This window comes from Rissa tridactyla, chromosome 3 (assembly GCF_028500815.1).
Source record: "Rissa tridactyla isolate bRisTri1 chromosome 3, bRisTri1.patW.cur.20221130, whole genome shotgun sequence".
NCBI classification, from domain to species: domain Eukaryota; kingdom Metazoa; phylum Chordata; class Aves; order Charadriiformes; family Laridae; genus Rissa; species Rissa tridactyla.
The window spans coordinates 19,439,136-19,466,455 of NC_071468.1; the positions used below are offsets into that span (position 1 = coordinate 19,439,136).

Consider the following 27,320-nt stretch of genomic DNA (forward strand, 5'->3'; position numbering starts at 1 on the left):
ATGATAAATGCTTGGCGGCTCCTGCCATTTTTGTAATTGCTCTTTAAGGTATTTCTGCGTTATTGGTGCAATGTAGCTGCTACTGAAATGGATGGAAATATTGTCAGTGCCTGCAGCAGTTCTGGGTGGCACCAGTTAGCATGTCTGCAAAATGTCTGTGCAAATAAGGTTTGGTAATTTAACCAGTGTTATGACATTCAAAGCCTCACGTTTCACATTTTTATATTTAACTTACATTTACAAATTACAGTACTCAGATCGGTTGTCATAAAATATTACTTCCCTTCTTGTGGAGAAATACACTTTTTAGCTATGTAATAGCAATAGTTTTATATGCTTTATTTCATCTTGGCAGTTTAAAACCGTGCGCCATTCTGTGAGAAGAAAATCCATCTCTGGTGGAAACAGGCCAACAGGCATGGAGTATATTGTGTGATGAAGTAAAGGGGAATGTTGTTGCTATATGCCATTAAATTGCCAGAACCGTTGCGTGGTGCTTAGGCAAACTGTAACAAAAAAATACTTCTTTTGTATTTTATTTAAAAAGTTACATCAATACGAGAATTTCTTTAATGTAAATATATGTGATGATTTATATAAACCTTTCCATTTCCTTCAATGAAGTGCCCAACAGTCTGTCTTACCAACAAGTGCAAGGTCGGTCAGTTAAGTCATATATCCTGATCCAGAAACTGCTTCAAGGCTGCCAGTGTCAGAGGAGAGGTGGCCTTTGGATGGTGGGAATAACCCTGCTGCCTGTTTGGGGCTGTAGCCTCCTGTGTTAGGAAGTGCATCAAATTCCATGCACCAGTACAGGTTAGGGGTTGACCTGCTGGAAACCAGCTTTGCAGAGAGGGACCTGCGAGTCCTGGTGGACAAGTTGCCCAGGAGCCAGCAATGTGCCCCTGTGGCCAAAAAGGCCAATGGTCTCCTGGGGTGCATTAATAAGGGTATGGTCAGCAGGTCTCTTTTCAGTGGTGCCCAGCAACTGGACATGGGGCAACGGGCATAAACTGCAACACAGGAAGTTCCATCTGAACATGAGGAAAAAATTCTTTACTTTGAGGGTGCCAGTGCACTGGAAGAGGCTGCCCAGAGAGGTTATGAAGTCTTCTTCTCTGGAGAGATTCAAAACCCACCTGGATGTGTTTCTGTCCAGCCTGCTGTAGGTGAACCTGCTTTGGCAGGGTGGTTGGACTAGGTGATCTCCAGAGGTCCCTTCAACCCCTACCATTCTGTGAATACATTGAGTCCCAGAAGAGAGAGAGCTGGGGAGATGAAAGCAGGGGATCTCGAGAGTGTGAGCTGGGTTCTGCATTGCCTTTGGGACAAGTGTCTTCTTGCACCATTTCTGCGGGATCTGGAGGGGACTGGTCTCCTTGTGGAGGTGCCAAAGTTATTTGCCTGAAATCTGTCCTTTAAATATCCCAAAGGTGCATAAATGGAAGGAAGAAGTTAGGAGCTGCCCGGAGTGTTAAAGTTGGTGGAGCACTGCGGATCCTAAATGTCAACACTTTCATGGGATATGTAATGTGAAAATCCTTCTCCGTGCTGAGGGCCTTTTCTTTTATTTCCTTTAAGGTATTTGCTTTCGCTCCTATGGCGGAAGGGAGCCGGGAGGAGGCAGGCAGGCGCTGCGAGACCGTGGGTCCTGGCGTAGGTGCTGGAGGATAACCACCTTCCTGCCATTCATGTGAACCTTTTCAAAGGGCATGGAGGGCTTTGATTCCCATGCTTGGCTTCACAGACTATTACTCCTGTTTAGTTCAAGCTTTGCTCTTTAAAAGGTAGAAGAAAGAAGGAACGCTTCTCCTCTTGTAAGATGTTTTTTTAAACTACCATCAAAACAAAAAATCCTCAAAATCCTTGCAACAAAACCCTGGTAAAACCTCTGCTTTTTCTGTGGAGTTTTTACACCTTATTATCAGGCTCTTTAACAAGAGGCACACAAGCAGGAATTAAATTTTTCAATTTAAATTGAAAACTTGATTCTTTCCAGCGTTCCCTCGCAGCTAACGAGAAGCTAAACGCAATTTGAATAAGCTGATATTATTGTAGTGTTTAACTTTTTAGCTGATACATCAAGCTTTATTGGGGGGCTGGTTTTAGATAATTAGAGTTTTGGGTGTGCTCCGTGCCGTCTGGGGCTCTCTGCGAAGCACTGGGTGAAGGAGCCAGACTAACAATAGCCTGGTTTCTGCGCTGCCCTGAAGGGTGGGTTTGGTTCATCGGGGTTGGCAAGCACCTCAAGTTGGAAATAAGCGTGCATGAATAAATATCCCTGTGCTTCTGTCATGATGAGTTATGGACGTACTACAAAATTAATTATCTTTCCTTCATAAATCAGTCTGATAGTTAACATTGGTCTGGTTACCAACGCACTGTTCCTGCTAATCTTCCTTTGGTTTGGTCAGATACTTAAGCCTAGGAATAAATCACAGTTCTGAGGCAGAATACTTTAATTGTTTTTTTTGTGTTGCTGGGGAAGAAATTGTGAGTCTAAAACCAAAATAGATGGCTTCTGTTAGCGTATCTACGGTGTGGTGGTGGCCCTAAACCGAGGTGTTTGTATTAGCTGTTCTACTCTGTTTTGTAAAAGTGTTTTTTGCCTCATTTGTTTAAAATAGTTATCGCTGCTAGTTTTAGACGAGCCGATAAATTAAATAGATTTGTGAAGCTAGATATACTGAGAAGTGAAAACCGGGAGAAACAGAGAAGCCGTATATGCCAGAAGCTAAGCGCCAGGGCATGAGAAACAGTCAAATATTATATATGTATGTTGTACGCGTACTCGCTAGCACATGCGAGTTAAGGGCAAATCTTTTTAAGGAGGGAGAATCAAGCCGGCTAGAAGGAAATTGTTGTGTTCCTGAGTTGCTGGAAGAAATCCGTTGCCAATTTATATTGCAACACAGCGATGAGGACTAGAAGCCGCATAATAAACCAAGTACTTCTGAGATAGTGCCGGCACACTAGCTGCATGTTCTACAACAGCATTTTTTAGCCATGTTCAACAGTGTGCTTGCTATCGCTCCTCCATTTGTTGAATTCAGGATGACCTTTGCATGAATAAAGTCAAATAGGATTAAGGCAGGAATTTTCAACAATGGGAAAGAGCAACAGATGTAGCCGACTTTGAACGTGGGAGGATTGTTGATGCACGGTTGCCTAAAGGGAGTGTCTGTGGTGACAAAAAAGGGGGGGAAAACCAACAATTTCCTAAAAAATTAACCGCATAAAAGAAAAGAAAATAAGTAGAAAACAGTTGAAAGGAACCAAGTGATCCTAAGTTTTATTGAAGTCAAGCTGCCTGTATGGTTTTTTTGACTTTCTGCCTCCTTTTAAATATATTTTTTTTCCTACTCTTTCATAATGACTGTCTGTTCTCTGCGACTGTCGCTATATGAGCTATCTGAGGGGTTTCTGTAGATTCACGTTTTTTTTGGAGTTATTATAAAGTACATAAATGGAATATAGGGTAAAAGGAGATGATGTTTCTCTGGAGAATTAGCCATATAAATGCAAAATCCAGAACCTGCTAATATTTTTTTATTGCATTTGTCCTATAGACAAGCATATAGATGGATCTCAAATGCATACAGTGCAAGCACTCTATATAGACGCTGTTCTAGAAAGGTTAAAAGGAAAAAAAATGTTTAAAACACATTTAAAGCAAGCACTCTTTCTGATATGTCTTAAGTAGTTTTATACTTTATGTACCTATTAGATAAACTGAATTTGTTTTCATCTCCATTAAAAATAGAACATGCATATGTGGGGGTTTTTTCCTGGTAGATTTAGAGAATATTTTTGTACATTATAGAAATATTCAGTTACCTTTTATTAAATACAACCAAATCTTTGAAACTCACTTGGTTTCATTATTGACAAGCGCTATTTTGCAGTTTAGTAGATAGTTGTGTTAACTCCGGAATGATATTTCATAGTTTGTAGTTATGAAGAATGCACGAATTTTAAATATAGTTCATATGTATAATTCAGACAAATCAGCTTTGAAAAGCATGTATGGGAAAAGCTTTTAAAGCGTGAATGAAATCATGTGCTCTAGCTCAGTGAAAGGACTTTAAAGGAGCTAGCTAGAAACTAAAGTAATTAAGGAAATCATGTTGTAAATGTTATGAAAAATAGTGGTGAGCTTAATATATTAGAAGTTCAACTGCAGTATTTAAGAGCTTGATTAAACACCCACTGATTAAATGCCTACGTTACACTTTAAAGAGAACTATACTGTTGAGAAGGCAGTCTCTCTGTAGAAAAATCATTTGGATTCAGAGGATGTAGCATGGTAAAACATCTTCTCATACAGCTTATTCTGCCTCTTCCCATCCTCCTTTAGAGCAGAGCTTGATGAGGAGAGCTGCCACCCACTGCCACTGTAAACTCAGGAGTTGCAACACATCTCCCATTCCCCAAAAACGGAGTCTTTCAACAGATTTTTTATTTAAAAAAAAAAAACAAACGTTGTCATCTGGTATTGAATATCTTGAAGAACACAGCTCTAAGTGCTGGAGGATTCATTAGTAATTTTTATTACCTCAGTGAAGATGCTGTGGTGTTTAATTTTGAGACTAGAAACAACTTCATACGCACGCCTGGAATCTTTAGCACCAAGAGCGCATAACTGTTATTTCCAGAGTGGATTCGTGTCCAATGGGACTGTAGAAGGTGGCCTCCGTTCTCCTGTGAGCTCACAGACCTTGTCCTAGACAGTAAGCTCACAAATGTGTACATAACTGCTGGCTGTGATTGTGCATGCACAGTTGTGTGAGAGGCTGTCATATTCACAAGAGCAAAAACTTAGAAATATATTTTGAAATAACAGTTTGATGGTGATGGTTGCAATTAGACACCTGGCTTTTTTTAGGAACTCATGAGACTTAATGGAGAATCCACTTAAGGCAACAAGGTGTTGAAGTCCTTTAGTTCCTCCTGAATCAGAGTTGTAGGTTTAGACTCCGCAAGAATGTCCCTTTTGACCTCTTTTTGTAGTGAAGCTAGTTAACGACTGTATTGCTCGTGTCTGATTTAGGACATAAGAGATCTCTGGAGTTTTCCATAATGTGTGGGCAGAGGTAGCATCCCCTAAGGCTGGACTTCTAAACAACCTCTCTCTCTGAACTGCAGAAGAGGTCTTGTAAGACTAATCTTCTCTGCCTAAATTCCCCTTTTGAGAGTGCAGCACCCTCGTCCTCCCCATGCAAACTTGGAGGAGGCATTGAAAAGCTTAAAATGCAGCATAACTGTCAAACAGTAGCAGCTCTTACACTGCCAAGGTTTTATAAATAGGAGAGAATAAAAATCATTGCAAAATTACTTTTAAGTATTTACCTATGGTAGAAAAATACTTAGGTGAATGTAACACATTGAGAAACTACACTATGACTAAAGTATATATTTATATATATTTTTATATATGTATTTATCAATTCGTCATTCTCCCACTGGCACTTCTGTTGGAGTAGTCTGTAAATACTATTGCAACTATAGGCAAAACTGCTCTTTGAAATCCTCCCCAGTGCAACTTTAAAGGTAAGGTGGATCTTAGTCAAGTGATGTCACTCCTTTTGTTTCCTAGTCGTGTCCTGGATCATGCTTCTGCTGCAGACTGTTGCTGAGCAATCTGTAAACCCCATGTTTTTAAGATGGTGGATCCTACAGTTAACTTGAAATAATTTTTATAAACTCATCTAACTTAGAAATAATACTCAATATTTGTAGAATCCACTGGAAGCTTATTTAGAGCAGTATCAACAAAGTATTGACAGACTGAGAGAGTTGGGGTTGTTCAGTCTGGAGAAAAGAAGGCTCCGAGGAGACCTTATAGTGGCCTACCAGTATCTTAAGGGGGCCTACAAGAAAGCTGGTGAGGGACTTTTTAGGATGTCGGGCAATAGTAGGACTAGAGGGAATGGATTAAAACTAGAGATGGGACGATTCAGATTGGATGTTAGGAAGAAGTTCTTCACCATGAAGGTAGTGAGACACTGGAACAGGTTGCCCAGAGAGGTGGTGGAAGCCCCATCCCTGGAAGATTTTAAGGCCAGGTTGGATGGGACTCTGAGCAACCTCATCTAGTGGGAGGTGTCCCTGCCCATGGCAGGGCGTTGGAACTAGATGATCTTTAAGGTCCCTTCCAACCCTAACAATTCTGTGATTCTATGATTCTATAAAATACATTGGCTTTTATACATTTGTCAAAGTTTAGAAATGAACTACAGCTACAGTTACCAGAGCTCTTCCTTATGTGTGCTTTCTCTTCTCTTTATTCTCCCCATTTCAAAGATAGTCATAATCGTTTAATCTCTCGTTATGCAATTAGATATGTTGCTACACATTTATTAGCAAACTTACTGTCAAACTAGTAGTAATGCTCTAATTTACACTTCCCAAAGCATGGAAATTCCCGTGTAGGAATGAAGGCTCCCTTCTTTTCCCTCCTCCACCTATCCCGAGGTGCTCGTGCAGTGAAAAGTATTGCAGGAGGCTGAGATGTGTGAATGATAAGTGCTGTACGTGTTGCAACACTGGGGCGTGATCAGACTTGTTCAAAACGATGTACGAGGCTTGAGCTGGAGTTTTCTGCATTTGTGCCGGCTGAAATTTTTCCCTCTGTAGCTCCTTGGGGTTGTCTGAGAAGTCTCCATCCCCCAATCCAAGGGAAGAGCGATCAATATCTTCACCCACAGCTTTTTCTAATAGCACTGGTACTGCTGGTTGGAAGACCAAAGTCTTCTGGTGCAGTCTTTCCATCTAGGTGTTTCCCAGTCCTGTCTGCAGACGAATATTTAGAATCACGAACAGCTCACACCAGAAGCATGTTAGGTGTTGCATCATCTTGGGACCAATTGAGAGGCTTTCTTTCAAGAGCACTTAATTTTATTTAACCCGACCATGTAAACTCAGTCCAAAGGACACTTAAAAACGTAACACTTCCTTCCATTTATAACTTGTCAGCTCAAAGGCATAAATAACATCTCTTAAGGATTTTAATCCATTGGATAGTAATGTAGTAGGGATCCAGTGATGTTGTCTGTCTTGTCACTGTGGAGTTAGTGACAGTTAATGCATGGATTAATGATTCAAGTAGTGTTGAAAGACCAGTGAATCATGAATCCGTATCTCTGATACTGCCTTAGAAATACCAACTCTAAACAATCAGAAGCCCCTATAGAGTTGTCTGTTCAAGAAAAAACCTATTGGGCTATCATCTGTGTACAATACTCGTGAGTATTATGCTCATTACGTATATAATAGTACACGCTAAAAACCCTTTCAAGTTCCTCATGTTACCATATTGTGGCAGTACTTTTTTTTCTCTTTCAGCTGCTTGCAATATTTTTTCTATTTGTGATCTGCACATTTTGTTCCTTGAAGTCAAAATCAGCATTTATCTCAAAGCTTTTAATTTTTCTATTTTTAGCATGTAATATTTTGGTCAAAATGTTTCATTTTTATTTATTTGACAATATATTTTTTTTACTTTAGGGAGTTTAAACCAGAAAAAAAAAAAAGCTTCTGAACAAATTGTGTAGTTCCGAATGTTAGGCAAATTTTTGAAGTGTTGACATAAATACTGTATTGTATTAAGGAAAAAAAAAAAAAGCTGTCTCTGCAGACAACGTACTAATATTTCATTCAGAATTTTATGAAGTAGATCCTGGGGATCATTCAGGAGTTTTACACGTGTAAAAAATGAAACACAGAAGAACTGACTGCTGTGTGTTGCTGTAACACCCCTAGAACATGGCTAACGCCCAATTACTGCATGCTTCGACTTGGATGGTAATTACAATTGAGCTGTAAAATATTTTGACAGTTTCCAACTGTTGTGTGGTTATTAGCCAGGCATCATATGGGAATGAAGTACAGTGATTTGATTAGGTTTATATCACAATCTGCTTAAATAAGGACTTGGAAAATAAACACGTAGTGTAAAGTGTTAATCAACAGCAGTATTTAATTATTAGCAGCTTTTCTTGACTTCTGCAGGAGAGAATTCCTCTTTCCTGAAGATTCTGATTTCTTAAATGAGACTTGCCATACCTTTATGCTTCAGCTTTTCATTTACAAGCTTTTACTTGTTGAGTGCTAAAAGCATAACCACACCAAATTTAATTTGTAGCATGAAAATGATGTGTGTATTTTTCAAGAGGATAGATTTACCAGTGTTGAAGCTAGAAAAGCTTGTGTTAATTACGTATTACAAAACAAAAGGGATATTTTCATTTAACATGTATTTCTCCGTTTAGCTGCAGAAGTCCTGGCAATTAGCAAATTTGGATAGCGTAAGAATTCCGGGAAAAATATATGTTAAGCCAAGTGGCACTTGAATTGCTGTGACTTTTACATGTATTTTTATTTTGAAATGAAATTAATAAAGTACAAATATTCAAACTACATGCAAATTAAGCTCCAGATTGTGCCAGTCCTGTTATGTTCATTAAGCTATTGAATCCTTGAGTAGTGGCTGTTATTCCATGGGGGCTATTCACAGAATAAGGTACTATTCAACGAGGTAAAGATAGCAATCTGCCTTCACACTGCTTGAATAACGCTTGTTCTGTTGGGCAACTAAAACAAGAATATTCTAGTCTGCCATTCCTTTATGTTTCACTCGTTTTATTTACATAATAACATTTTTTTGTTTTATCTGTTGCTTATGAATGGTGTTTGTGAGTGAAGCATTCTGTTTATGGTATAGAAGAATTTTTCATGTCTTATCACCTTGGTTTTTTCTTTAAAAAAAGAAAAAAAAAGAAAAAAAAACCAAGAAAAAAAACCCTAAAGTAATTCTTGTTTCCCAGTTTACTCTGCTTGTGACACCTCTGCTGTGACTGAGAGCCGAATCCAGCTGGTTTGGTTACCAGTGTTGCTTACATCTTACTCTTTGCCTAAATACCTAATTTCACCCAAATGTAATCAGGTGGCTTCTTGTTCTGACTGTTGTCCTGCGTTTGACCTGAACTCTTACCTTGCAGATGAAATAGTCTTTCTAATGTATCCTGCGTTGTAAAGGGTCGTTGGGACTTTCTGCGGAGAAGTGCTGGGTGAGAGAGAGCCTTCCTCTCTGCTAGTGTTCATGAGGAGTTGGTGGGGTTACACTTCTTCAACAGCCAGTCTCCTAAACAACGAAAAGATAACTAAAAGACACACTCTGTACAATTCCTCATTTGAAGAGGTGTGTTAGCAGTTATGGAACTTTCTGTGTGTTCAGATAACTCTTGCCATCGTTGTTAAAAGGAAAAAAGCACAACATACTGTGCTTTGCAAGGAAAGCTGATAAACACAGGTGAATCAGTGCATGAGTTGCTTATGAAACAAATAACGTTGGGACCCCAGCCCCAGGCTTAATTTTTAAGATGGGAAGTACTTTTTTTGTTGGTGGATGATGTGAGCCGAGAGGCCAGCGTGAGGCGTGCTTGGTGGGAAACGGGGGCTCATCGGCTTGCTTTCCCTGCTGCCAGCAAGCAGAGGGGAGCTCCGCGGGGCTCCTGCTCATGGTAGCACCGGCTTGTGCCAGCTGTGTCCTTCCCCTGTAGGACCTGGAGTTGAGAAACATAGAGAAGGTAGGTCTGAAACACATCTTAAATGATCACTTGGTCCTTCTACTTGCCCAAAGGCAAGTGCAGCTTTACGAAATGAAAGATTTCTTCAGCCTGTTGTTAAAGGCCTCCAATAATGAAGCATCCATGGCTTTCCAAGGCAGACTGAGTGCTTCATTATATTGTCTTACAGATTGCTCCTCCTAATGCCTGACCTGTTGCAATTAAAGCCTGTAACTTCATTTTGGTAAACACTGGCATGGGGGACAAAGGATTTTCTTTCTTTTTCAGGATTTTATGTGCTTGAAGATTTACCATGTTCCTTTCCTTTATCATTTTTTCATAATATAAATGACCTAAATTTGCTCCACCTTTCTTCATGGCTTATTTTTTTCCCCAATCTTTCTTTGGGCCCATCTTCCTTACGCTGCGTCACGCAAAACTGAACATAAAATACCTGCTGCAGCTTTATTGATGCCGAGTGGCGTGGGAGAGGCACTACGTGTCTTGCAAGCTTTATTCCTGCCTGTACATCTCAGTGTGGTGTTTGCCTTTTTCACAACAACCTGATGTTGTTGACTTATATTCAGCTTGAATAGACTGTTTTCCCCACATCCTTTTGCGAAGAGCTGTTACCTAACCAGTTCTTCCTCATCCTGCACTTATGTAAATTATTGCTCCTTCCTATGTTGCACTTGTACCTATTGAATTTCACCCTCTTTTCTTCAGACCTTTTCTCCTTTTTATGTGATCGGAGTTCTTCTCGTGCATTTGATGTCCATCCCACCTTCGTGTCTAGTGTATAATCCACCTTCCTAATTCAGACTTTTCACGCCAAACCCAAGAAATACACTTGCAGAACCACTTTTAATGCATAATTCCAAGAATCATTTTAAACTGGTCTTATATATAGTTTTCCAGCCTGTTTTGCCCCTATGCTATGTGAGTCTCATTAAGGTTCCATTTTCCATGCTTGCTTATGAGAGCGTCTTGAGAGACAACAAAAAGAGCTTAACTACCATCACAATATGTTGTCTGCTGCGTCTCCTCTCCCCTCCCTGCTTTCCTCTTATAGAATGAACTTGGACTGGTTGTCACGATTTGTTGGTGACAAATGTTTGTTGCTTGTCTCCTTTTTAGCATTCACATGCTAAGATGCAACTTAATTATTTGTTCCACCTCTTTTTTGTTAGCTTGTCTGCATTCTTCTGATTTGTCTTTTTTTTTATGCTTTTAAAGACTGGAAGGGAATGTAGTCTTTTCCTGTTCTTCTACTATCACACCTATCTTCAAGTTTTCGAAGTGACCATTAATTTCAGGTATTGTTTCATACTAGTTCTTCCAGTACTTTAGGATTACGTTATATGTGTTCAGCTGATCTGAAAGCATCTGGCTTATCTAAGCTGTTTCCACACCTGGCTGAAATCTGACCTTTTTGTGTCTGATATTAGTAAAGCCAGTCTCCAGCTTGCATCTGACTTGTAGAATAGATGAAGAAAAACGAAAGGCATAAAGCATTTCAGATGTCTCCCCATCATCTCTGGGTAGCTCTTCCTTTACCACGAATGGTGAAGCAATATTTTTATTAATCTTCCTCTTATGATTGTTTGTGTAGAGTAGGCTGCCGATGCAGGAGTTTATCAAGGCTAAAACTTAGTTGTTTCCATTAAATTCTCATTTAACTGTAGCTATCCTAAGGAGCTTTCTTGAGAATACCCATCTTTATGCCTGATGTAAGCTCAGGGACACCAGCACCGCATGCAGGGTTGTAGAATATGCTTATTTTATTTCCACCCTCAACTAAGAGGTGTACTCTGGCCTTCAGAGGCACCACATCAGGTTCTGTGTCATCAATGCCAGGCTTAAAAATACCGAATGCTCTAAGCCCCTCCATGCACAGAGATTGTTTTCCTTTGTTAGTGCAATACCTGCACAAATTTGGCACCTCTCTTCTGTTCTCACGTATTTAAAACAAAGATTTCTCATAGGCAAAGACTAATACTTCCATAAATCTGCCTATGGCTGTGCATTAATATAAATGATGCAGTAGATTTACAAAATAGGTGTCCATAAAGTTCTATGGAGCAATGTCACCGCAATCATACAACATCAGAAGGTTGCCTGAAAAAACAACATCTGTTGAAATCATCATAAGAGTGGGAGAATGACTTGCGTTTGTTTAATGGCTAATGTCAAAAGAAATTCCTGCAAAAGCAACAAGAGTTCACTGTTTTTAGGAAGGATTGGCACTGACTCTCATTTTTAGTTTGCCTTGTGCTTTCTTTTAGAAGAGATTCTTGTGACCTTTTCTGACAAGCTCTAACACTTCCATTGTTTGCTGCAGGCCTTTGAAATGTGGCAGAGATAGCCTTGGGCCCAGGGAGGTGCGTTTTGCTAGTTCAGTTCACATTTAACAAAGTTAAAAGCTTTGAAAATTGCTATTCTTCATCTGTGGTTTAAGTTGCTTAATTCTGGCAACCTGCCCGAAACCCTGAACGTTCCCGTCGTGGCAGAGAGCCAGAGATTGTGAACCGGCAACATCCTGGTAGCGCAGCTGGGCTTCCAGCACGGATTGCAGGGGAGCAGAGGCTGCAGCCCACGAGCCACCAGGGCAACTGGAGAAAGGAAGGTGGATGCAAGGAAACTGTCTGTCTTCTGAGAGCAGAAAAATGCATGTGACCTGTTCAGGCTGTTACACTACAAATTTAGGTAATCATCAGAGAATGAGCTCAGTGTTCACTTCTGCTTAATGGTATGGATTATATACCTTTTCCTGTTTGTTTGTTTGTTTGTTTGTTTTTTAATTGAAAACATGTTGTTCAAGACAAAGATTATGCGACCTCAGGGAAGAGAAGCCAGATGAGCCTCAGCCAATCCTTTTATAATAGTTGAATCTGAGAAGGAGCTCCCTATGACTTTTTTTTCATGGCCATACTGACCATCAGGTGAAATTATGTGCACATAACTAACCAATTCATTATATTGTCTCAGATTTGTTTCTGCTTTCCCAGATCATTAACATAATCTTCCCCTTGCCATTAGCTAAAAAATTTAGGGCTTCTCAACCTGGTGAGGTAGCTACCCTCACCCCTGTGCAGTACTGTTATTCTCTATTAAGAACATCCACAGGGGGAGGTAGTCATCTTGAAATAAACAGTCTCTCTTGTTCTTAATTAATTCCCATGAGCAGACAGGCTCCCTGTCCTGTTGGCCAAGTGAGGAAGTTGTCCGGTAGTTGATGTGTTGTGGCTTGTGGTTCTGAAGGTTTTAGAGCTCAGTTCCCAAATACTTGGGGTTTTTTATCCTTTTAATCCCCAACAATGACAACAAAACCAAAACCCTAAAAGACTACGCTAAGAAAAAGTTACTTCATTACTACACAAAGTAAAAGCCGAAAGGAGGTTACTAGATAATTACAAGAATTACAAAATGAAGTACTTGGCAGTTATGAACTGCCAGGTTTAAGGTAGCCTCTGTTACTGTAAGCTCTCCCATCCTTGTGCACTCTGTGCCTGTAGGTTGTAGACATGTATACGTTTCAGTTGTATGACCACACACCATGGTTTTCTGTCGGACCACTTCTGCAGTGCTCCGAACAAAAGTAACCAGACCCCGGAACAGCAGAGGCAGCCGTCTGCAGGGCTGGCATTTTATTTTTGTAGGAGTTGGAAGATGTTTAACGAAGCACGGTCTCTTCGTTATGCTGGGTCAATGCCACAGAGAGCCTGGAGAGAACTCGTGACATAGAACTGGTGTGTGACACTGAGCAAGCTATGAATTGTTTGAGGCTACAAATGATGTGTTCCTGTCTTCAGGACGGTCAGGTCTTAAACTTCATTTTAACTTGTCTAAGACTGGAAGTTGGTTTTTGGTTATTGTGAGCACTCTGGAGTCAGGAGGAACGTGGCAGCTTTGATGGGATGCTGTGGATGCGTACACCAGACTGACCTTAGGTGGCATCTTTGAGTTCTTGTGGTGCTTAGTTCACTTACTGGTTCAGTCAAGTTCTTTAGTTCTGTTTCCCTATTTGTAAAATACCGATTGTGATTCTCTTGATCCTGTCAATATATTAATTCACCCATTGCAGACTGCCCTGATGTTGTATGATAGTTATCATGCCAGAGATCACAGGCAAGTTGAAATGCTATGTCTGATGCAGTATTTGCATCATACTGTTTAAATGAAGCTGTGACATACTTTGTAAGCTAAGGATAATAAATAATGAACAACTTTTTGCCTTGAGCAGTGAGATAGGCACAGTGTGAGAAGAAATGGGTAGTGATGATTAGAATAAAAAATGCCATCATCATGTTTGTTTGCGGGGTTGGGCAAGTAGAAGTTTCGTGGATGAAACTAACTCAAGCACAAGGGACCTGCTAAACATTACAGACTGGGACCAGAAGTGGTGGCATATTGAAGGACAGCCATTGTGTGTATGATTTGGCCATGTACAGCACAAACTGGGAAAGTTTAGACGTGAGCTGGGGAGGGAGAGTCGCAAACAGTAGGAAGCTGTGGCTGTCTTGGAGAGGGAATGGGGTCTTGCGGTGTGTGCGCTTCTTGATGGCAGGAGTTATCTTCATCATTTCTCCCTTGGGTCCAAGGTTAAACACAGCATCATACAGCTTATGACATGGGACCACACTGGCTGTCCACCTCCAACTAATAAAGTGAAAACATATTTAAAGCACTAACCCTCCCCCTCCAGTTATTTTCAGAGGCAAATCAGGGTGGATTAAACCTTGCAAGAAATTGTTTTGTTCCCCAGCATGTCACCCCTTTCCACAGTGCTGCGGGCAAATGGGTGCCTTTTGCCAATGGGCATGACTTGGAAAACGGCAGAGGAGGAGAGCAGAATATCCAGGCGGCGTTGATCACTTGCTTTTTCTTCCCAGATTGAGAGGGTCCACCATTCTTGTTGTCTAGAAAATTATGTTTGTTCCATATTCTGGCATCTTACATAGCATGTACATGCTCTAGCTGCTTTCCTTTCTTTTCCCAGGCAGTTTGGAAAAGGTCTTTCCAGCCTCGTGGCCACCAAAATATCTAACAGGCAACTGAAAACCCTTTAGAATAAAATAATTTCACCTACTTGACCAACAGCTAACTTGAGGCATGACCCAAGGATTTCACCTTCAGCTTGTCGGCCGGGGGAGATGTCTAAATGTTAAGGTTGTGATTGAACGTGGACTGGTTTGGTTGTGCTGAAATTAAACTTGTAAAACGATAAGCAATTAAAAGCTTATGCCTAAGCTTTTAAATATGAAGTTGATGTTTCGTTGTGTACCCACATTAGCTGTGGGCACAATCAGAATAGTGAGGAAGGCAGAGTTTTAATAAGTCTGATGCTGGAGAAACCTGGAGGTTACCTAAATGCATCTTATTAATCACGCATAGGAAACAAATTCAGTAAATCTGTAACTCATACCAGGCAGCTGGGTTTTTAGACCTCCTTCATTTTTAGGGGCAGTAGGGACTAGAGACATTTTGTGTGATCATATGCCATACCATGCAAATAGAGAGCAACGAAATTAAAGAATATACTCCTAAACTGCTACGGTTGTGTATCAGAGTAACAGGATAGCAGAACTCCTAACATTTCTTTCTGGGAAATATATATATTTTCTAATACATCTGTGCACTTCCCTTACCAGAAGCAAAGAGCGATGCTGCTTGTATTTTGTTTTGTCACTGAAGCCATCATAATGTTATGGTGACCTGCTACTTAAAATATAACTGACTAGCCTGAATAAAGTCACAGCTGGGTCATGAGGATGTTTTTTCCATCTTTGGAATAAACCGGAAAGCAGTTTTATTCTATCTTTGCAGATTCAATTTCCATATTCTATTTCATCCTGATACTAGTTAAAAATCAGCTTTTGAGTTATGCCTGGACTGTTCCACAGCCCAGAATAAACAAAATTGAATGCACATTGGACAAGTACAGACGTTGCCAAAGGCATAAACTCTACTAAATGAGCCATATTCAATTTAGAATACTCCTGGGCTAAGCAATTCCTATGGGTAGAGCCCTGTGTTGTTTAAAAAATAAAATTCTAGAGTATCATCTTGATGATATGAAGTTATCTATTTGATGAATTTGGGTGTCTTGTTTATATTGCACCTTTATACCATTTTTCAGACCGCTCAGTTCAGCTGAGCTTCCCGGTTTTTTTCTGTATCCAGCCGCATGCTGCACGTTTTGTCTCATCCAGTTGTGTGTTACTTTCATTTACCTTATCTTGCATTTTAATGGTTTCATGATTTTCAGTGAGCCTAGACAGCAGTGTAGTTTTGATAGGGGTAAGGGAAAATCCCTTTTATTTTGCTCAGTCAAATAAGTAAGAGACCGTTGCCTGTACTTGCTTCTTGAGGAACATAACTTGTTTGTTGATTGTTTGTAGGTCCTTCCTATTCTGACTTTCATCCCTATCTCAATCTCAGCTTTCTCTCTTCCTGAAGTTAATTACCTTTCCTAGGTTGTTCTCTCAACTCCTTTCCTCTTTAGGGAGTTGTGTTCATTAATATAAATATAATATAAAGCTCAAACCACATAAGTCTTCCAATTAGATTCCCACAGCTGTTACATACTTTTTTTTTTTTACTTGCTCCTCTCAACATCTTTCTCTTCCAGCCTTCAACACTGCCCCTTGCTCTCTTCAAACTCCTCCACCCCCATGCAACCTGTCAGCAAGCTCTTGAGAGTTGCTTAGACTGAGCCCCTGTGATCTTCACTGTGGCTGCTCCCCATGTCCATTACAAGGGCTTGGCCATAGCCCCGTGTTCCCATCACTAGTTCCCATCTTGATTTTCTTCTCCTGAGCATTGGCCTGTGTGTGTCAGAGGTGCAGTGAACCATCAGTGTACCTGGTGCTGTGTTCCCAAGAGCAGCAAAACAATTATTTAAATATTTTGAAATGTAGGGATGCAGCCTAATGTTTAAAGCTATGGTCCTCTTGTTAATGTAGAGTAATGTTCTGATGGGATAGTGTCCCAAGAGGAAAAATACATATGCTATAAAACTTAATTAAGCTACCAGATCATAGAATCACAGAATGGTTTGGGTTCGAAGGGACCTTAAAGATCACCTAGTTCCAACTGCCCTGCCATGGGCAGGGACACCTCCCACCAGACCAGGCTGCTCAAAGCCCCATCCAGCCTGGCCTTGAACACCTCCAAGGATGGGGCAGCCACAGCTTCTCTGGGCAGCCTGGGCCAGTGCCTCACCACCTTCACAGGAAAGAATTTCTTCCTAATATTTCATCTAAGTCTCCCCTCTTTCAGTTTAAAACTGTTCCCCCTCATCCTATCATTCCGCTCCCCGAAAAAGAGTCCCTTCCCATCTTCCTGTAGCCTCTTTAGGTACTGGAAGGGGCTCTAAGGTCTCCCCAGAGCCTTCCCTTCTCCAGGCTGAACAACCCCAACTCTCTCAGCCTGTCCTCACAGCAGAGGTGCTTCAGCCCTCTGAGCATCTTCGTGGCCTCTGGCCCCACTCCAACAGGTCCATGTCCTTCTGCTGTTGGTGGCCCCAGAGCAGGAGGCAGCCCTTCAGGGGGGGTCTCCCCAGAGCGGGGCAGAGGGGCAAAATCCCCTCCCTCATGCTGCTGGCCACGCTGCTGGGGATGCCGCCCAGGGTGGGGTTGGCTTTCTGGGCTGTGAGTGCACATTGCCGGCTCAACATCTAACAGAGGAATAAAATACAGACTTTAGTGCTTCTGTTGGCTGTGAAACAAAGATATCCTGAAGATCACACTGACTCCAGCTGATAAATCCACCCACATGACGCTGCATCTGGGTCTTAGCTAGCATGTGAGGGACCAGCTCTGGAACCTCTGCACTTGCCATGCAGTTCATCCACAATTGGATAAAAATCACTTGCGTTTAGATTCAGTAACCTGTGGATCAGTGAGCAGAGTTGCCAATCTGTTGTGGGTATCTATCTCCTGCTTTTTAGTGGCACTTCCAAACGAGTTCTTGGGGACTTTGGCTTTTGAGCCCAAAAAGCCAAGTCATGACTGCCATGTAGTTTGAACTGTGTAGTCAGTGCTTTAAAGAATTATATAAGGAAAAGCTAATGAAATTTTAATTTCATTTGATGAGTTCCTACCAATCTTGTAGAGCAAGTATATGCTAAAAATAGGCACTTGGTAGTAATTGTGTTTGCACTGAACCTGTAACTAATATGTATAATCTACAGGTATCGAAAGAAGATGTTTTTCATAATGATGCTTCACAAAAAAATCAGAACTAACATTTGTTAAACCTTCTGAAGGGATGTCAAGTGCTCATGCACGCTTTGGCCATTGCTCACGTATCTCCGGTATGTCCTGAGTTGAATGCTTTTATCACAGATTAAATAATGAAAGCTTTGACTCAGGTGGTGAATAAGAGCATAACATTATCATAACATTAACTTCACCTTTATCCAAAAAACTTGGAGTACTAAGTCTGGAAAGAAGGCGTGTATAATTTCTGCTTTATCGGCTAGAGAAGAGAAAATTGTCTAAGTATATTATGCACATCCTAAATCTTGCATATTCTGGATAAAATACTTCTAGAAAATCTAAAGTAAATGGAAGGACAAACATGGGGGGAAAGCTCCAATTAAAGTATAGATTTTCAAGGAATTGTAATCCGGGTTTAAAAAAATTGTTAATTTGTAAATAAAATGCAAAATTCTGCTAAATGTATTGATTTAATAGCTTTGGATATCCCTTTGTAAAACCTAGTTTTAAAATCAATTACATCTTCGGTTTGTTAGATGTGTAATTAAAGCATTTGAATGATAATATTGCCTAAGGCCATTTCAGAATTAACCAGAAAGTATTTAGGTGGTGATCGGAACATTTAATATTTCTGTGAAGAGTTAAGTAATCTGGTAAATAGTGCACTATGGTTTGAAGTGCTTTAAAAATTTGATAAAATATAATTTTCTGCATCTTGATAGCGCTATTTTAATGATTTTCTCCCAGCAGTGTTATTTACATATATATAATTTAGATAGCAAATACATTTTTAAGCAGTGCAGTATCTTAAATTTGGGGTCAGTGGTTAGTTACTGGGTTTTGCTTCAAGATGTAAAAAAAAAAAAAAAAACACAGGAGAAAAACCTGATCTTAGTTACATCAGTCTGAATCTGGAGTAACTGTCTGGCAGCTCCTAAGCAATATTTGTTTCTCTGATTAGAATCTGATGTACTGTGAAGAAAGTTTATTGCTGCTTTTTCTTCCCTATTTTGTATATCCCTGTTAAGATGTTAATTCAGTGTATTTAGAGATATTTGTCTCATCATTAACGGATTTGTTCATGCTGATTTGAATCATTGACGGGATTAAAAAAGAAACCAGAACACTTTTAAGCAAGTTATTTTGTACATATGATCCGGTATTTAAAAAAAATCTCAGCACGGTATACATCTTGCACTTTCTAAATGAGTTGGCAGTGCTTCCATCTGATGATGAGGTAGGTGTGTTTATAAAACAACTTTTTCGGGCTGACTGTCATGGTAGATGAAAAATTACTTTCCTGGTTCTGTATGTTTTCTTCCCCAGAAGCAGTGAAAACATAAATCGGTAGGTAGCAGCTAATTGCTTCGCACTGACACACTTCAGTCAAGTGGGGGCATCGTTGGTCTTTCACAAATAGGCAATATGGCCAAAAGGATCTCCTTGTTAAACTGAAGTGCCTGTGATAGAGTAAATTACTTGCTCTATTTTTGTCTTAATTTGGGGACTCTTTAGCTATAAGGTGCATAAATAGCACGTTGGTTTTGTATATATGCTTTTAGTTATATTACATTAAAAAATAAGCGGGCTGCGCTCTTTCTCTACAATTCAGATTTTGGATTTATGTCAGTCAAATAATTCTGTCTGTTTAATTACATCTAAGAAGTTTTTAAAGTGACAATATTTTTCTGGTGAAATAAGCACGTATTTCTTGAAAATGTCAGCTGCAATCAGTATGTTCTCCGCTGAATTTGGGAAACCGCAGACAGTCTGACAAATGCCAAATACCTGAAATACTTTATTCCATTTTAATTCTTGGCGTCTGCTAACAAAAACATTACTTAAAGTGTCAAAATACCCTTTTGGGAAATGGTTGTTACTTGCTAATGATACTTGTTAGAAGCCACCCTCTGATAACGATTTATGGCCGAAATTCCCTTTCCACATAGAAAAACTAAAGCCCGGAAGAGGAATATGGGTATGGGTGGGTGTTGAGAAGCACCACGCCATAATTACCTTTATGCAATCACGCCCTTAAAGAGGAAGAGAGCAGATGAAAACTTTATGTGGAGCCTGTAAAAGATGAAGGCATTAATCATATGTCACCAACGCCACGACTTTGATCCCCATGCTGCAATGGTAGATGGCAGCTCATGGTGAACTCTGCCATGCCTGGCTTTTGGTCCAGAGAAGGGCTTTTAATGCGGGGATGCTTTTCCATGGCTGCCATGGTGTGTATTATGAGCTGTGCAGGACTGTGCTTTGAGTATTTAAGCTTGGGATTTTCACTGGTACGATTCTTGGCCTGTTCTTCTATGTAGATCTAGATTCCCATATATCTACATCCTTTGGAGACAAGTGCCAAGGGCGACGACTGGAGATAATAACTTGCGATTTGTGTCTTTTGCAAGTTACAGTCATTGTAAACTGACAGCTGTGAAGGACCTAAACTCACATCAAAGGATGCAGATCATCTAGTTAGGTCAATTAATGTTAATTCTCATCTTCCATTAAATTCTTTTATCTTTTTCTCTTTTTTCTTTTCTTTTTTTTGCAGCCAAGCCCAATACCAAGTCCTGTTTTGGGGAGAAAGCCAAACGCTAGTCAGTCACTGCTTGTGTGGTGCAAAGAAGTTACAAAAAACTATAGGGGAGTGAAAATCACCAATTTCACTACATCATGGAGAAACGGTTTATCCTTTTGTGCAATATTACATCACTTTAGACCAGACCTAATGTAAGTTGTGTACTCTCTGTCTGCATAAACTAACTCTCCTAGAAATATGCAACATTTATGTTTATGTAAAAATCAAATCCCTGTTCGTTTCAGGTGTTGCACTGTTTTCACCCTTTTCTTTCAAGCAGGGGAGAATCCTTTCTAAGAAAACAGATTTCTGAATGCTCAAACTTTATGACCTCTTTGCTCTCCCTTGTTGCATAAACAATTGTTTCTCTCCTCTCTGTGATTTGTTTTTCTTCTTCTTAATCTTATACAAAGAACTGACTTCAAGATGATTATGAAAATTGTGCCCGTGTTGAAATGAGATGAGAGGAATAAGCCTGTAGCTCTTTGTACGCTGACAAGGACGGATTACCTCCTGGTAAATTTGGTTGTCAAGGCCGGCCTCTACTCCCTGCCTTAACTTCTTTTTTAGATGGAAAGCTTCAGGCAATGAAACATGTAATCAGTGTTTGTTTATTTATTTATTTATTTATTCCTTTAATTTTCCACACTATTAGTTTTGTTGATTGAATTGCTGTGAAATTGCTAGTTACTGTATGATATTATTGTATGTCAAATTTTTTAGATTCAGTTTGTTTTAAAACTGCTTTTATCAAATACTGTACATACCCACTGTGCCATTTTCCCCCTCAGTGACTACAAGTCCCTGAATCCTCAAGATATTAAAGAGAACAACAAAAAGGTAAGAACTGCCAGGAAAAAAAAAAAAAAAAAAAGACATAGCTTCAATTTTGGCTTCACTGCGGGTTTTTATTAATTTTGGGAAAGTGCGGTTGTTTTGTAAGGTCGTAACTGCGGCTCACAGAAGGTATTCAGCCTCCCGCGGTTCAAATCGGATGCATTATTGACTCGCGTTTGTCATGGTCTTTAACATTCACAACAAATGCAAGGCTGGCGTTAGAGTTTAATATTTGTATGGCCTACTTATTAACTGTGGACGCAGGGGAAGGGGCTGGCCAGCCCTCCTCTGATTTTTCTAATCAGCCACGTAATTAAAACAAATGAAAAACCTAACTGCTCTTGGTTTGTCATACGCAAGACTTCTCTTTCTGCTGCTTTAATGGGGCTCCGTGCATCGGTCACAGTCAACCTTGCTTTCATAGTGAGTTTTTGTGTTTTTAAAGATGAAATTGTACACCTGCTTTTATACTCCGCGGCTGAGCGAAGTGGTGGGTAGTGTAGAACCTGAATTTTTACGTGACACAGAACGTTTAGGATAAAAAGCATTAAGACAATACTTTGCAAATAAACCAAAATATTAGAAAAATAGTTCTGGGCAGCTGTTTGAAACCACTCTTTGTGTCTTGGTGATGCAAAGGTGTAAAAAATTTCTCTGGAAGAAGCAGGAATTCACCAAAAGCCTTTTTATTTCTGCTCACTCTTTCAGACATGTTACAAACTTCAGTTGAGCCCTAGGGACACGTTTAGAAATGATAATTTTCATGTGAGTCACTGATAATAAAATTGTTCCTGAAGATCATCTGAAAATTGTTTTTAAGTAGCTACCTTCTCAGTGCTGCGATTTTGTTTTTATACCGCTTTAAAAACACTAAATTGAATTGGGATGACGGTTTAAAAATATACTCTGAATAAATTAATTATGTTCAATATTATGTAGCAAATATAACTAAAGAGTATTAGATTGTAGATATGTGGGATTTCTGAAAGCGCTTTATTAAAATTCATTTGTGTTTAGGGTAATTATATTTTAATGTGCCTGCACACTTATGTGTTAGCCAGGGAGTTACTTGTCTTTAAAATAGTATTTAGGTATTATAAACAACGAAATATCTCTGAGCTACCGTTATCTAATGAGTGATTTGGCCAATGATATCTTTTTCATAATAATACAGGGTCTTAGGACGACCTAAGTGGATTACCCGTGACATCACGGTGTTGTCTGTCCCCATATGGTTTTGTACTTCAAGTTTTCTTGAGCGTCCGGGCTAATTAAGCCGGATTATGAAAAAAGAATAGATTATTAATTAAAAATGTTAGCAGTACGATCAGTCATCTTTTCTTTATGAAACCGTGATGGCAAATGGTGAACTTTTTTTTTAGCCCGTCTCTCTACCAGGATATAGTTCCCAGGACTGAAGAAGTAATGATTGTTGTTATTGTGCAGTTTTTTTTCTTTCATCACTTCGCAAGCCTTCGCCTGACAGCTACATTGAGTATCTCAGTTGCTTCCTGCAGATTTATTTCCTGGTCTCACACAGTTCTGCCTGATAACCCCACCTGCCCTGGGTTGGAGTGAATGCAGCACTGGCAACAATGGCTGCCTATAAATTCCATGCAGATATGTAACACGTTTGACAATGATTCCTCCTAACCAATTAAAATAACATCTATGGATGAATAGGACAATTTTCTTTGTCTGAAGCGTCCTTTTTTTTTTTTTTTTGTTTCCCTCCCAGGAAAGCAGTGGCTGTGACCATAGATTAAAGATTAACCCATAAGAGTATATCTTTTAGAAGTGGGTGACCTTGTTTGTATTTTAATTTTTTTAAAAAAGAAGAAATCTTAAGTGACAACTGTTTCAGTGCAATTACTGCGTATAATTACACATTGAAATGCGCTGTTACAAAACAGCACATCTTGGGAGTTTCTTTATAGTGCACGCTAGGCATTTGCCGAATCGGTGCTGCCACTGATGCTGAATAAAAAAGGGTATTTACCTGTGACATCCGATCTTGGCCAGTATGTCAGTGTGTTACATTGTTGGGAAATGGTTGGAAGACTGCCTGTGGTGCTTGTGCTGATGGATCCCAATTGATGTCTGTCAATCAGCTTGTCAGTAAATTAAAAAAAAGAAAAAAAAAAAGAAAAAACTTCATCAGGAGATAGGTAAATAGGTTTAGTGTCCTGAAAAGACATACGTGTATGTGTATATGCATTGTAATTTCCACAATGTAATAATAGGTCTAAAAAAAATCCCCAAACAACCCGAACAACTACTCCAGATTCCATCAGCATCAGTCAGAATTCAGATATATTTTTGGTGCACTGTGCTCATTGCAAATTCAAATTTCTGTGAGGACCAAAAGAGAAACCAGGATTATCTTTGAGAAAATCAAAAACGCTACAGGGATACCTTCCCAGCTGATCCAATGAGTTGGGGTTCTACTTAAATGTCATATATATCTAACTAACCATATAGCCTACCCAATAATGTTAACCAACTAATTTTATTTTCTATGTCCATTTGATTATTAGTAAATAGGAATTAAAAATGTGTTAAAATTCCAGCATACTGGCAGTATAGTCCCTTATCAAGAATAGAAATTTTTCATATTGCTAATAGCATGTCCTGCACTTTAGAAATGTAAACTACTAAACTACACTTGGCTGGATCTTGGAGGGGATGAAAGGGCGAGAAGTGGAAGGGCACAACAGTATGGTTCTAATAATGAACTTCTGGTTTTAATTACTTTATTGTTTAGAGAAGCTTGTTTCATTTGAGGGATTATTGCATGGAAATAGCAATTTATCTTCTGAATGTTCGATTGGCACTTTCAGTTTTTGTGAGGCTTTTTTTTGTTTTTGACCATTTCTACTAAATCCCTCAGTACATTTGAACTCGGTTGTCTTGACAAAATATTCCATTTCGCAAGGAAGGAATCCTTTTAGAATATGTATTTAATCAGGAGAATTCAGAATTACAGGGATAGCATTGAGTTAAAATGGAAAAAAATTCCTTACCTTTAAGCTGGCAGACATATTTTTATAACAGGCGCTCATGCTCACTTCTACTATTTGATTCCACAAAATCATAAGCATGTATGTAATCCTGTATGTAGGAGTTGCTTATTGACCTCGGTAGGATCATGCAGGAGCATAATTAAACACGCATATAAACATTTGCAAAATCAAGGCTTAGTTATACCTCTGTTTATCAAAACTTAATTTGACTTGGAAAATGTAATCTGTTAATACCGAGTTACGAACTAGTTAGAAACTAGTTAGAAACACAAGGCGTTTATAAATATACTGAAATATCCAGGAGTTCCCACCTTTTCTAGCAGTGAAGGAGAACCCATCACACACTGCTGTATGGACACGTACAGAACATACGATTGCTAATTATAGAACTAATGACTGTAAAACATTTGCGTGCCAATCTAGGTATCTAGTGTGCTTTAAAAGGAGAGAAGCGAGAATGTGTATCGTTCAGAATGAGAAGGAGAGGGGATGGGAAGTAAGTATCTGGCATCAGTGGAAAACGGTTGTTTAGCCTCAAGCATCACCAGAAGAACTGAGCAGAGAGTGAAAAGTGATGGCAGCTGAATCGAGAATATCCATCGTTCCAGATTCAGTCCTTCTGCTGGAGTGTTACCTGTTCTAAGCAAGTGCCTTTCCTCACAATCCTGAAACACTGTCCCCACCGTCATTTTACAGACCCTGGGAGATAGTCCTAGGATTTAGTTTTATTAGCATATAAATAAGAAATTAAGAGTATGAAAGAGTTCAGGTCAAGTCATGTCTATGGGCTTTGCCTGCCGTGGACTGCTAAGGCCCATCCTTAGGTCCTTTCATTCTTCAGATGGTAACTCCCACTACCTTCAGCATGGGGTAACAGGTTATTTATGCCACTGAATCAGCACTGACCCACTTAATCAAACAACAAATCCCGCTGTTACCTTTGGCCCACAGAAAGCACAGCTGGCTCGCCACGCTTTCACACCCAGCCTGTTTTCTGCTGGCGTACGAGCGCTCATCGTTCCCGGTACCCGGCATGGCTTGGGCTGCCCCCCAAATCCCTGCACTGCCCTCCTCTAACTCTCCTTTCTGTGTGCTCCTCGTGTTTGTTCCGTCCCACCTCTCTTTTCTCCCTCTCCTCCGTGTCCAGCCTGCTCCTGCCTTTCCAGCTCTGTGTCCCAAGGCCCGGTAAATGACAGCTGTCCCTTTTCTACCATCCGAGTTCTTTCCATTACCTCCCACCCATCATCGTCCTGCTGTTCTGGATACTTTGCTTTGTATCAGCAAATATGCATTCGTGTTTTACACTGCTACTCCTATGTCTAAGCACAGCTCTGCTTTTATAAATGGCATAACAGTCTCTCATAATGAACCTTCCCAAGAAGCGGTACCCCACCAAAGACCGGCAGGGATTTTAAGCCAAATCATTTTGCACAGGGAAAGCCAGAAGGGCTTAAAAATAAATTATTCAGATAATTTCTATGTCTAGATAAACTCTATGAATCATTTGTTACAGCGATGTAAAAATTCCTTCGCCAAAAAATGCCTTGGCAAGTTATACCTGAGCACGAGGCGAAGCATGCAAAATCTGAGGAAGATAAATTCCAGCTTTCAGGAGCAGAGTTTGAAATGAAAACCGTTTGACCCCTGAGTAGGGAATGACATTGCAATGGGAATGAGAACTCCTCCTTTTCTCGGAGCAAGTTAAATAACCGGCTCTGCTGGGAGCTGGCCAGGCCAGACCCACGTTCTAACTCACCATTGAACATTTACTACTATGAAAAACAAGAGGATAAAAAAAAATCGTAATTGATTTATCTTTTCTTTCTTTCTTCCGCCCTTCTAAAACTAAATAAATTAAGGAAATAGTGGAAAACTGGGCAGAGTTGAAGTCAGCAATGTGTGTGAAAGAACAGGTTCTCGTCCACGTCTTAAATTTAGCATCCGTTTTTGCTTAAAATAGTGGAGGAACAAACTGGGAACATTTTAGCCCCCTTCAGAAGAGGGTGAAAAGGAGCTGCAGAATTATTGGGGGAGGAGAGGTCCGAGTGCTTTAACCAAGTGCATCTACGCTAACAGGAGGCCTTTTTTAAAGGCTTCCTTGAAACACAATATTGTCTTCCAGGGTTAATCCAGGATAGTAATAATTAATTGTAAATTGAGAAACGGCTTTAATTCTTCAAAACTAGAAAAACCTGATGCACCAAGCCCACTCACTTAAAGGGCTAGCAGAAAGAAGACAATGTGGCCTCACAAAATGGGAGCCTTGCAAACTCTTTAGCTTTTAGAAATTAAAGTGAAGTGAGAATCAAATTCACTCTCTTACAAATTTAGTGTCAACAAATTTGAAAATGTATTTATTTGATGAATTAATATGATTTATATTTTGTGTCAAGTAATCTGTGGTGGTGTTCTTTTTGGCTATCTGGATAAAGTTTTTCATCAACGCAAATCACTGCAATTACATGACCAGTAGAAGGGAGAAGGTTGATCACCAGTGATAAAGCCCAAGATGGATTAGTGTCGTGTTTCTTGTATCTTTGTTCCTTATCTTAAAAAGCCATCCTTAGTTGCTTTTTTCTGGTCCAACTCTTACACTTTTTCTATTTGCTTGTTTCTTGCTACCTGAGTGAGAACCATTTAAGATATCGGCAGGTTTTCTTAGTGCGAACAGAAGGGCTTTTAATTTGCAGCCTCCTTAACATCTTTTTAGTCATGAAAGTGGTAAATCATCATTGTGAGCAACCAAAGACTTTATTACAGTATGGTAGTATGTTAAAAATATTTAAAACAATGCCATTTGAGTGTCTTTGCTGGTCATAGTCTCTCAATTTGCATTGCTATGAAGATACCATGAGAGATCTCTAGGAGCCATCTGGAAAAATGGATGAGTTCAGACTGGATTGTGCAACAAAAAATAGTAACTACTGTATTACTGTAGTGAAGCCAAAAGAGTAATAAGCAATAGAGTTGAACCTACACTGGTCCTGTAATACTGGCTATGTTTTAGGCTTGCTTATTTTGACTGAAACTTCTGCTTGCATTCTTGAAATGTTATGATATGCAAGAAACTGCTGCATTGTAATCCTTA

The 27,320-nt window shown here is 39.7% G+C and overlaps 1 protein-coding gene across 8 annotated transcripts in view; it reads left to right on the forward strand.

Moving 5' to 3' along the window:
• The window catches only part of EHBP1 (EH domain binding protein 1), a 231,021-nt gene that overhangs the window by 128,204 nt on the left and 75,497 nt on the right, over positions 1–27,320 (forward strand). For all 8 annotated transcript variants that reach the window (XM_054194439.1, XM_054194431.1, XM_054194432.1 and 5 more), the window contains 2 exons: positions 20,346–20,524; positions 21,164–21,212. In XM_054194439.1, the coding sequence (XP_054050414.1) occupies positions 20,346–20,524; positions 21,164–21,212 (228 nt within the window). The remainder of the gene's footprint in view (positions 1–20,345; positions 20,525–21,163; positions 21,213–27,320) is intronic.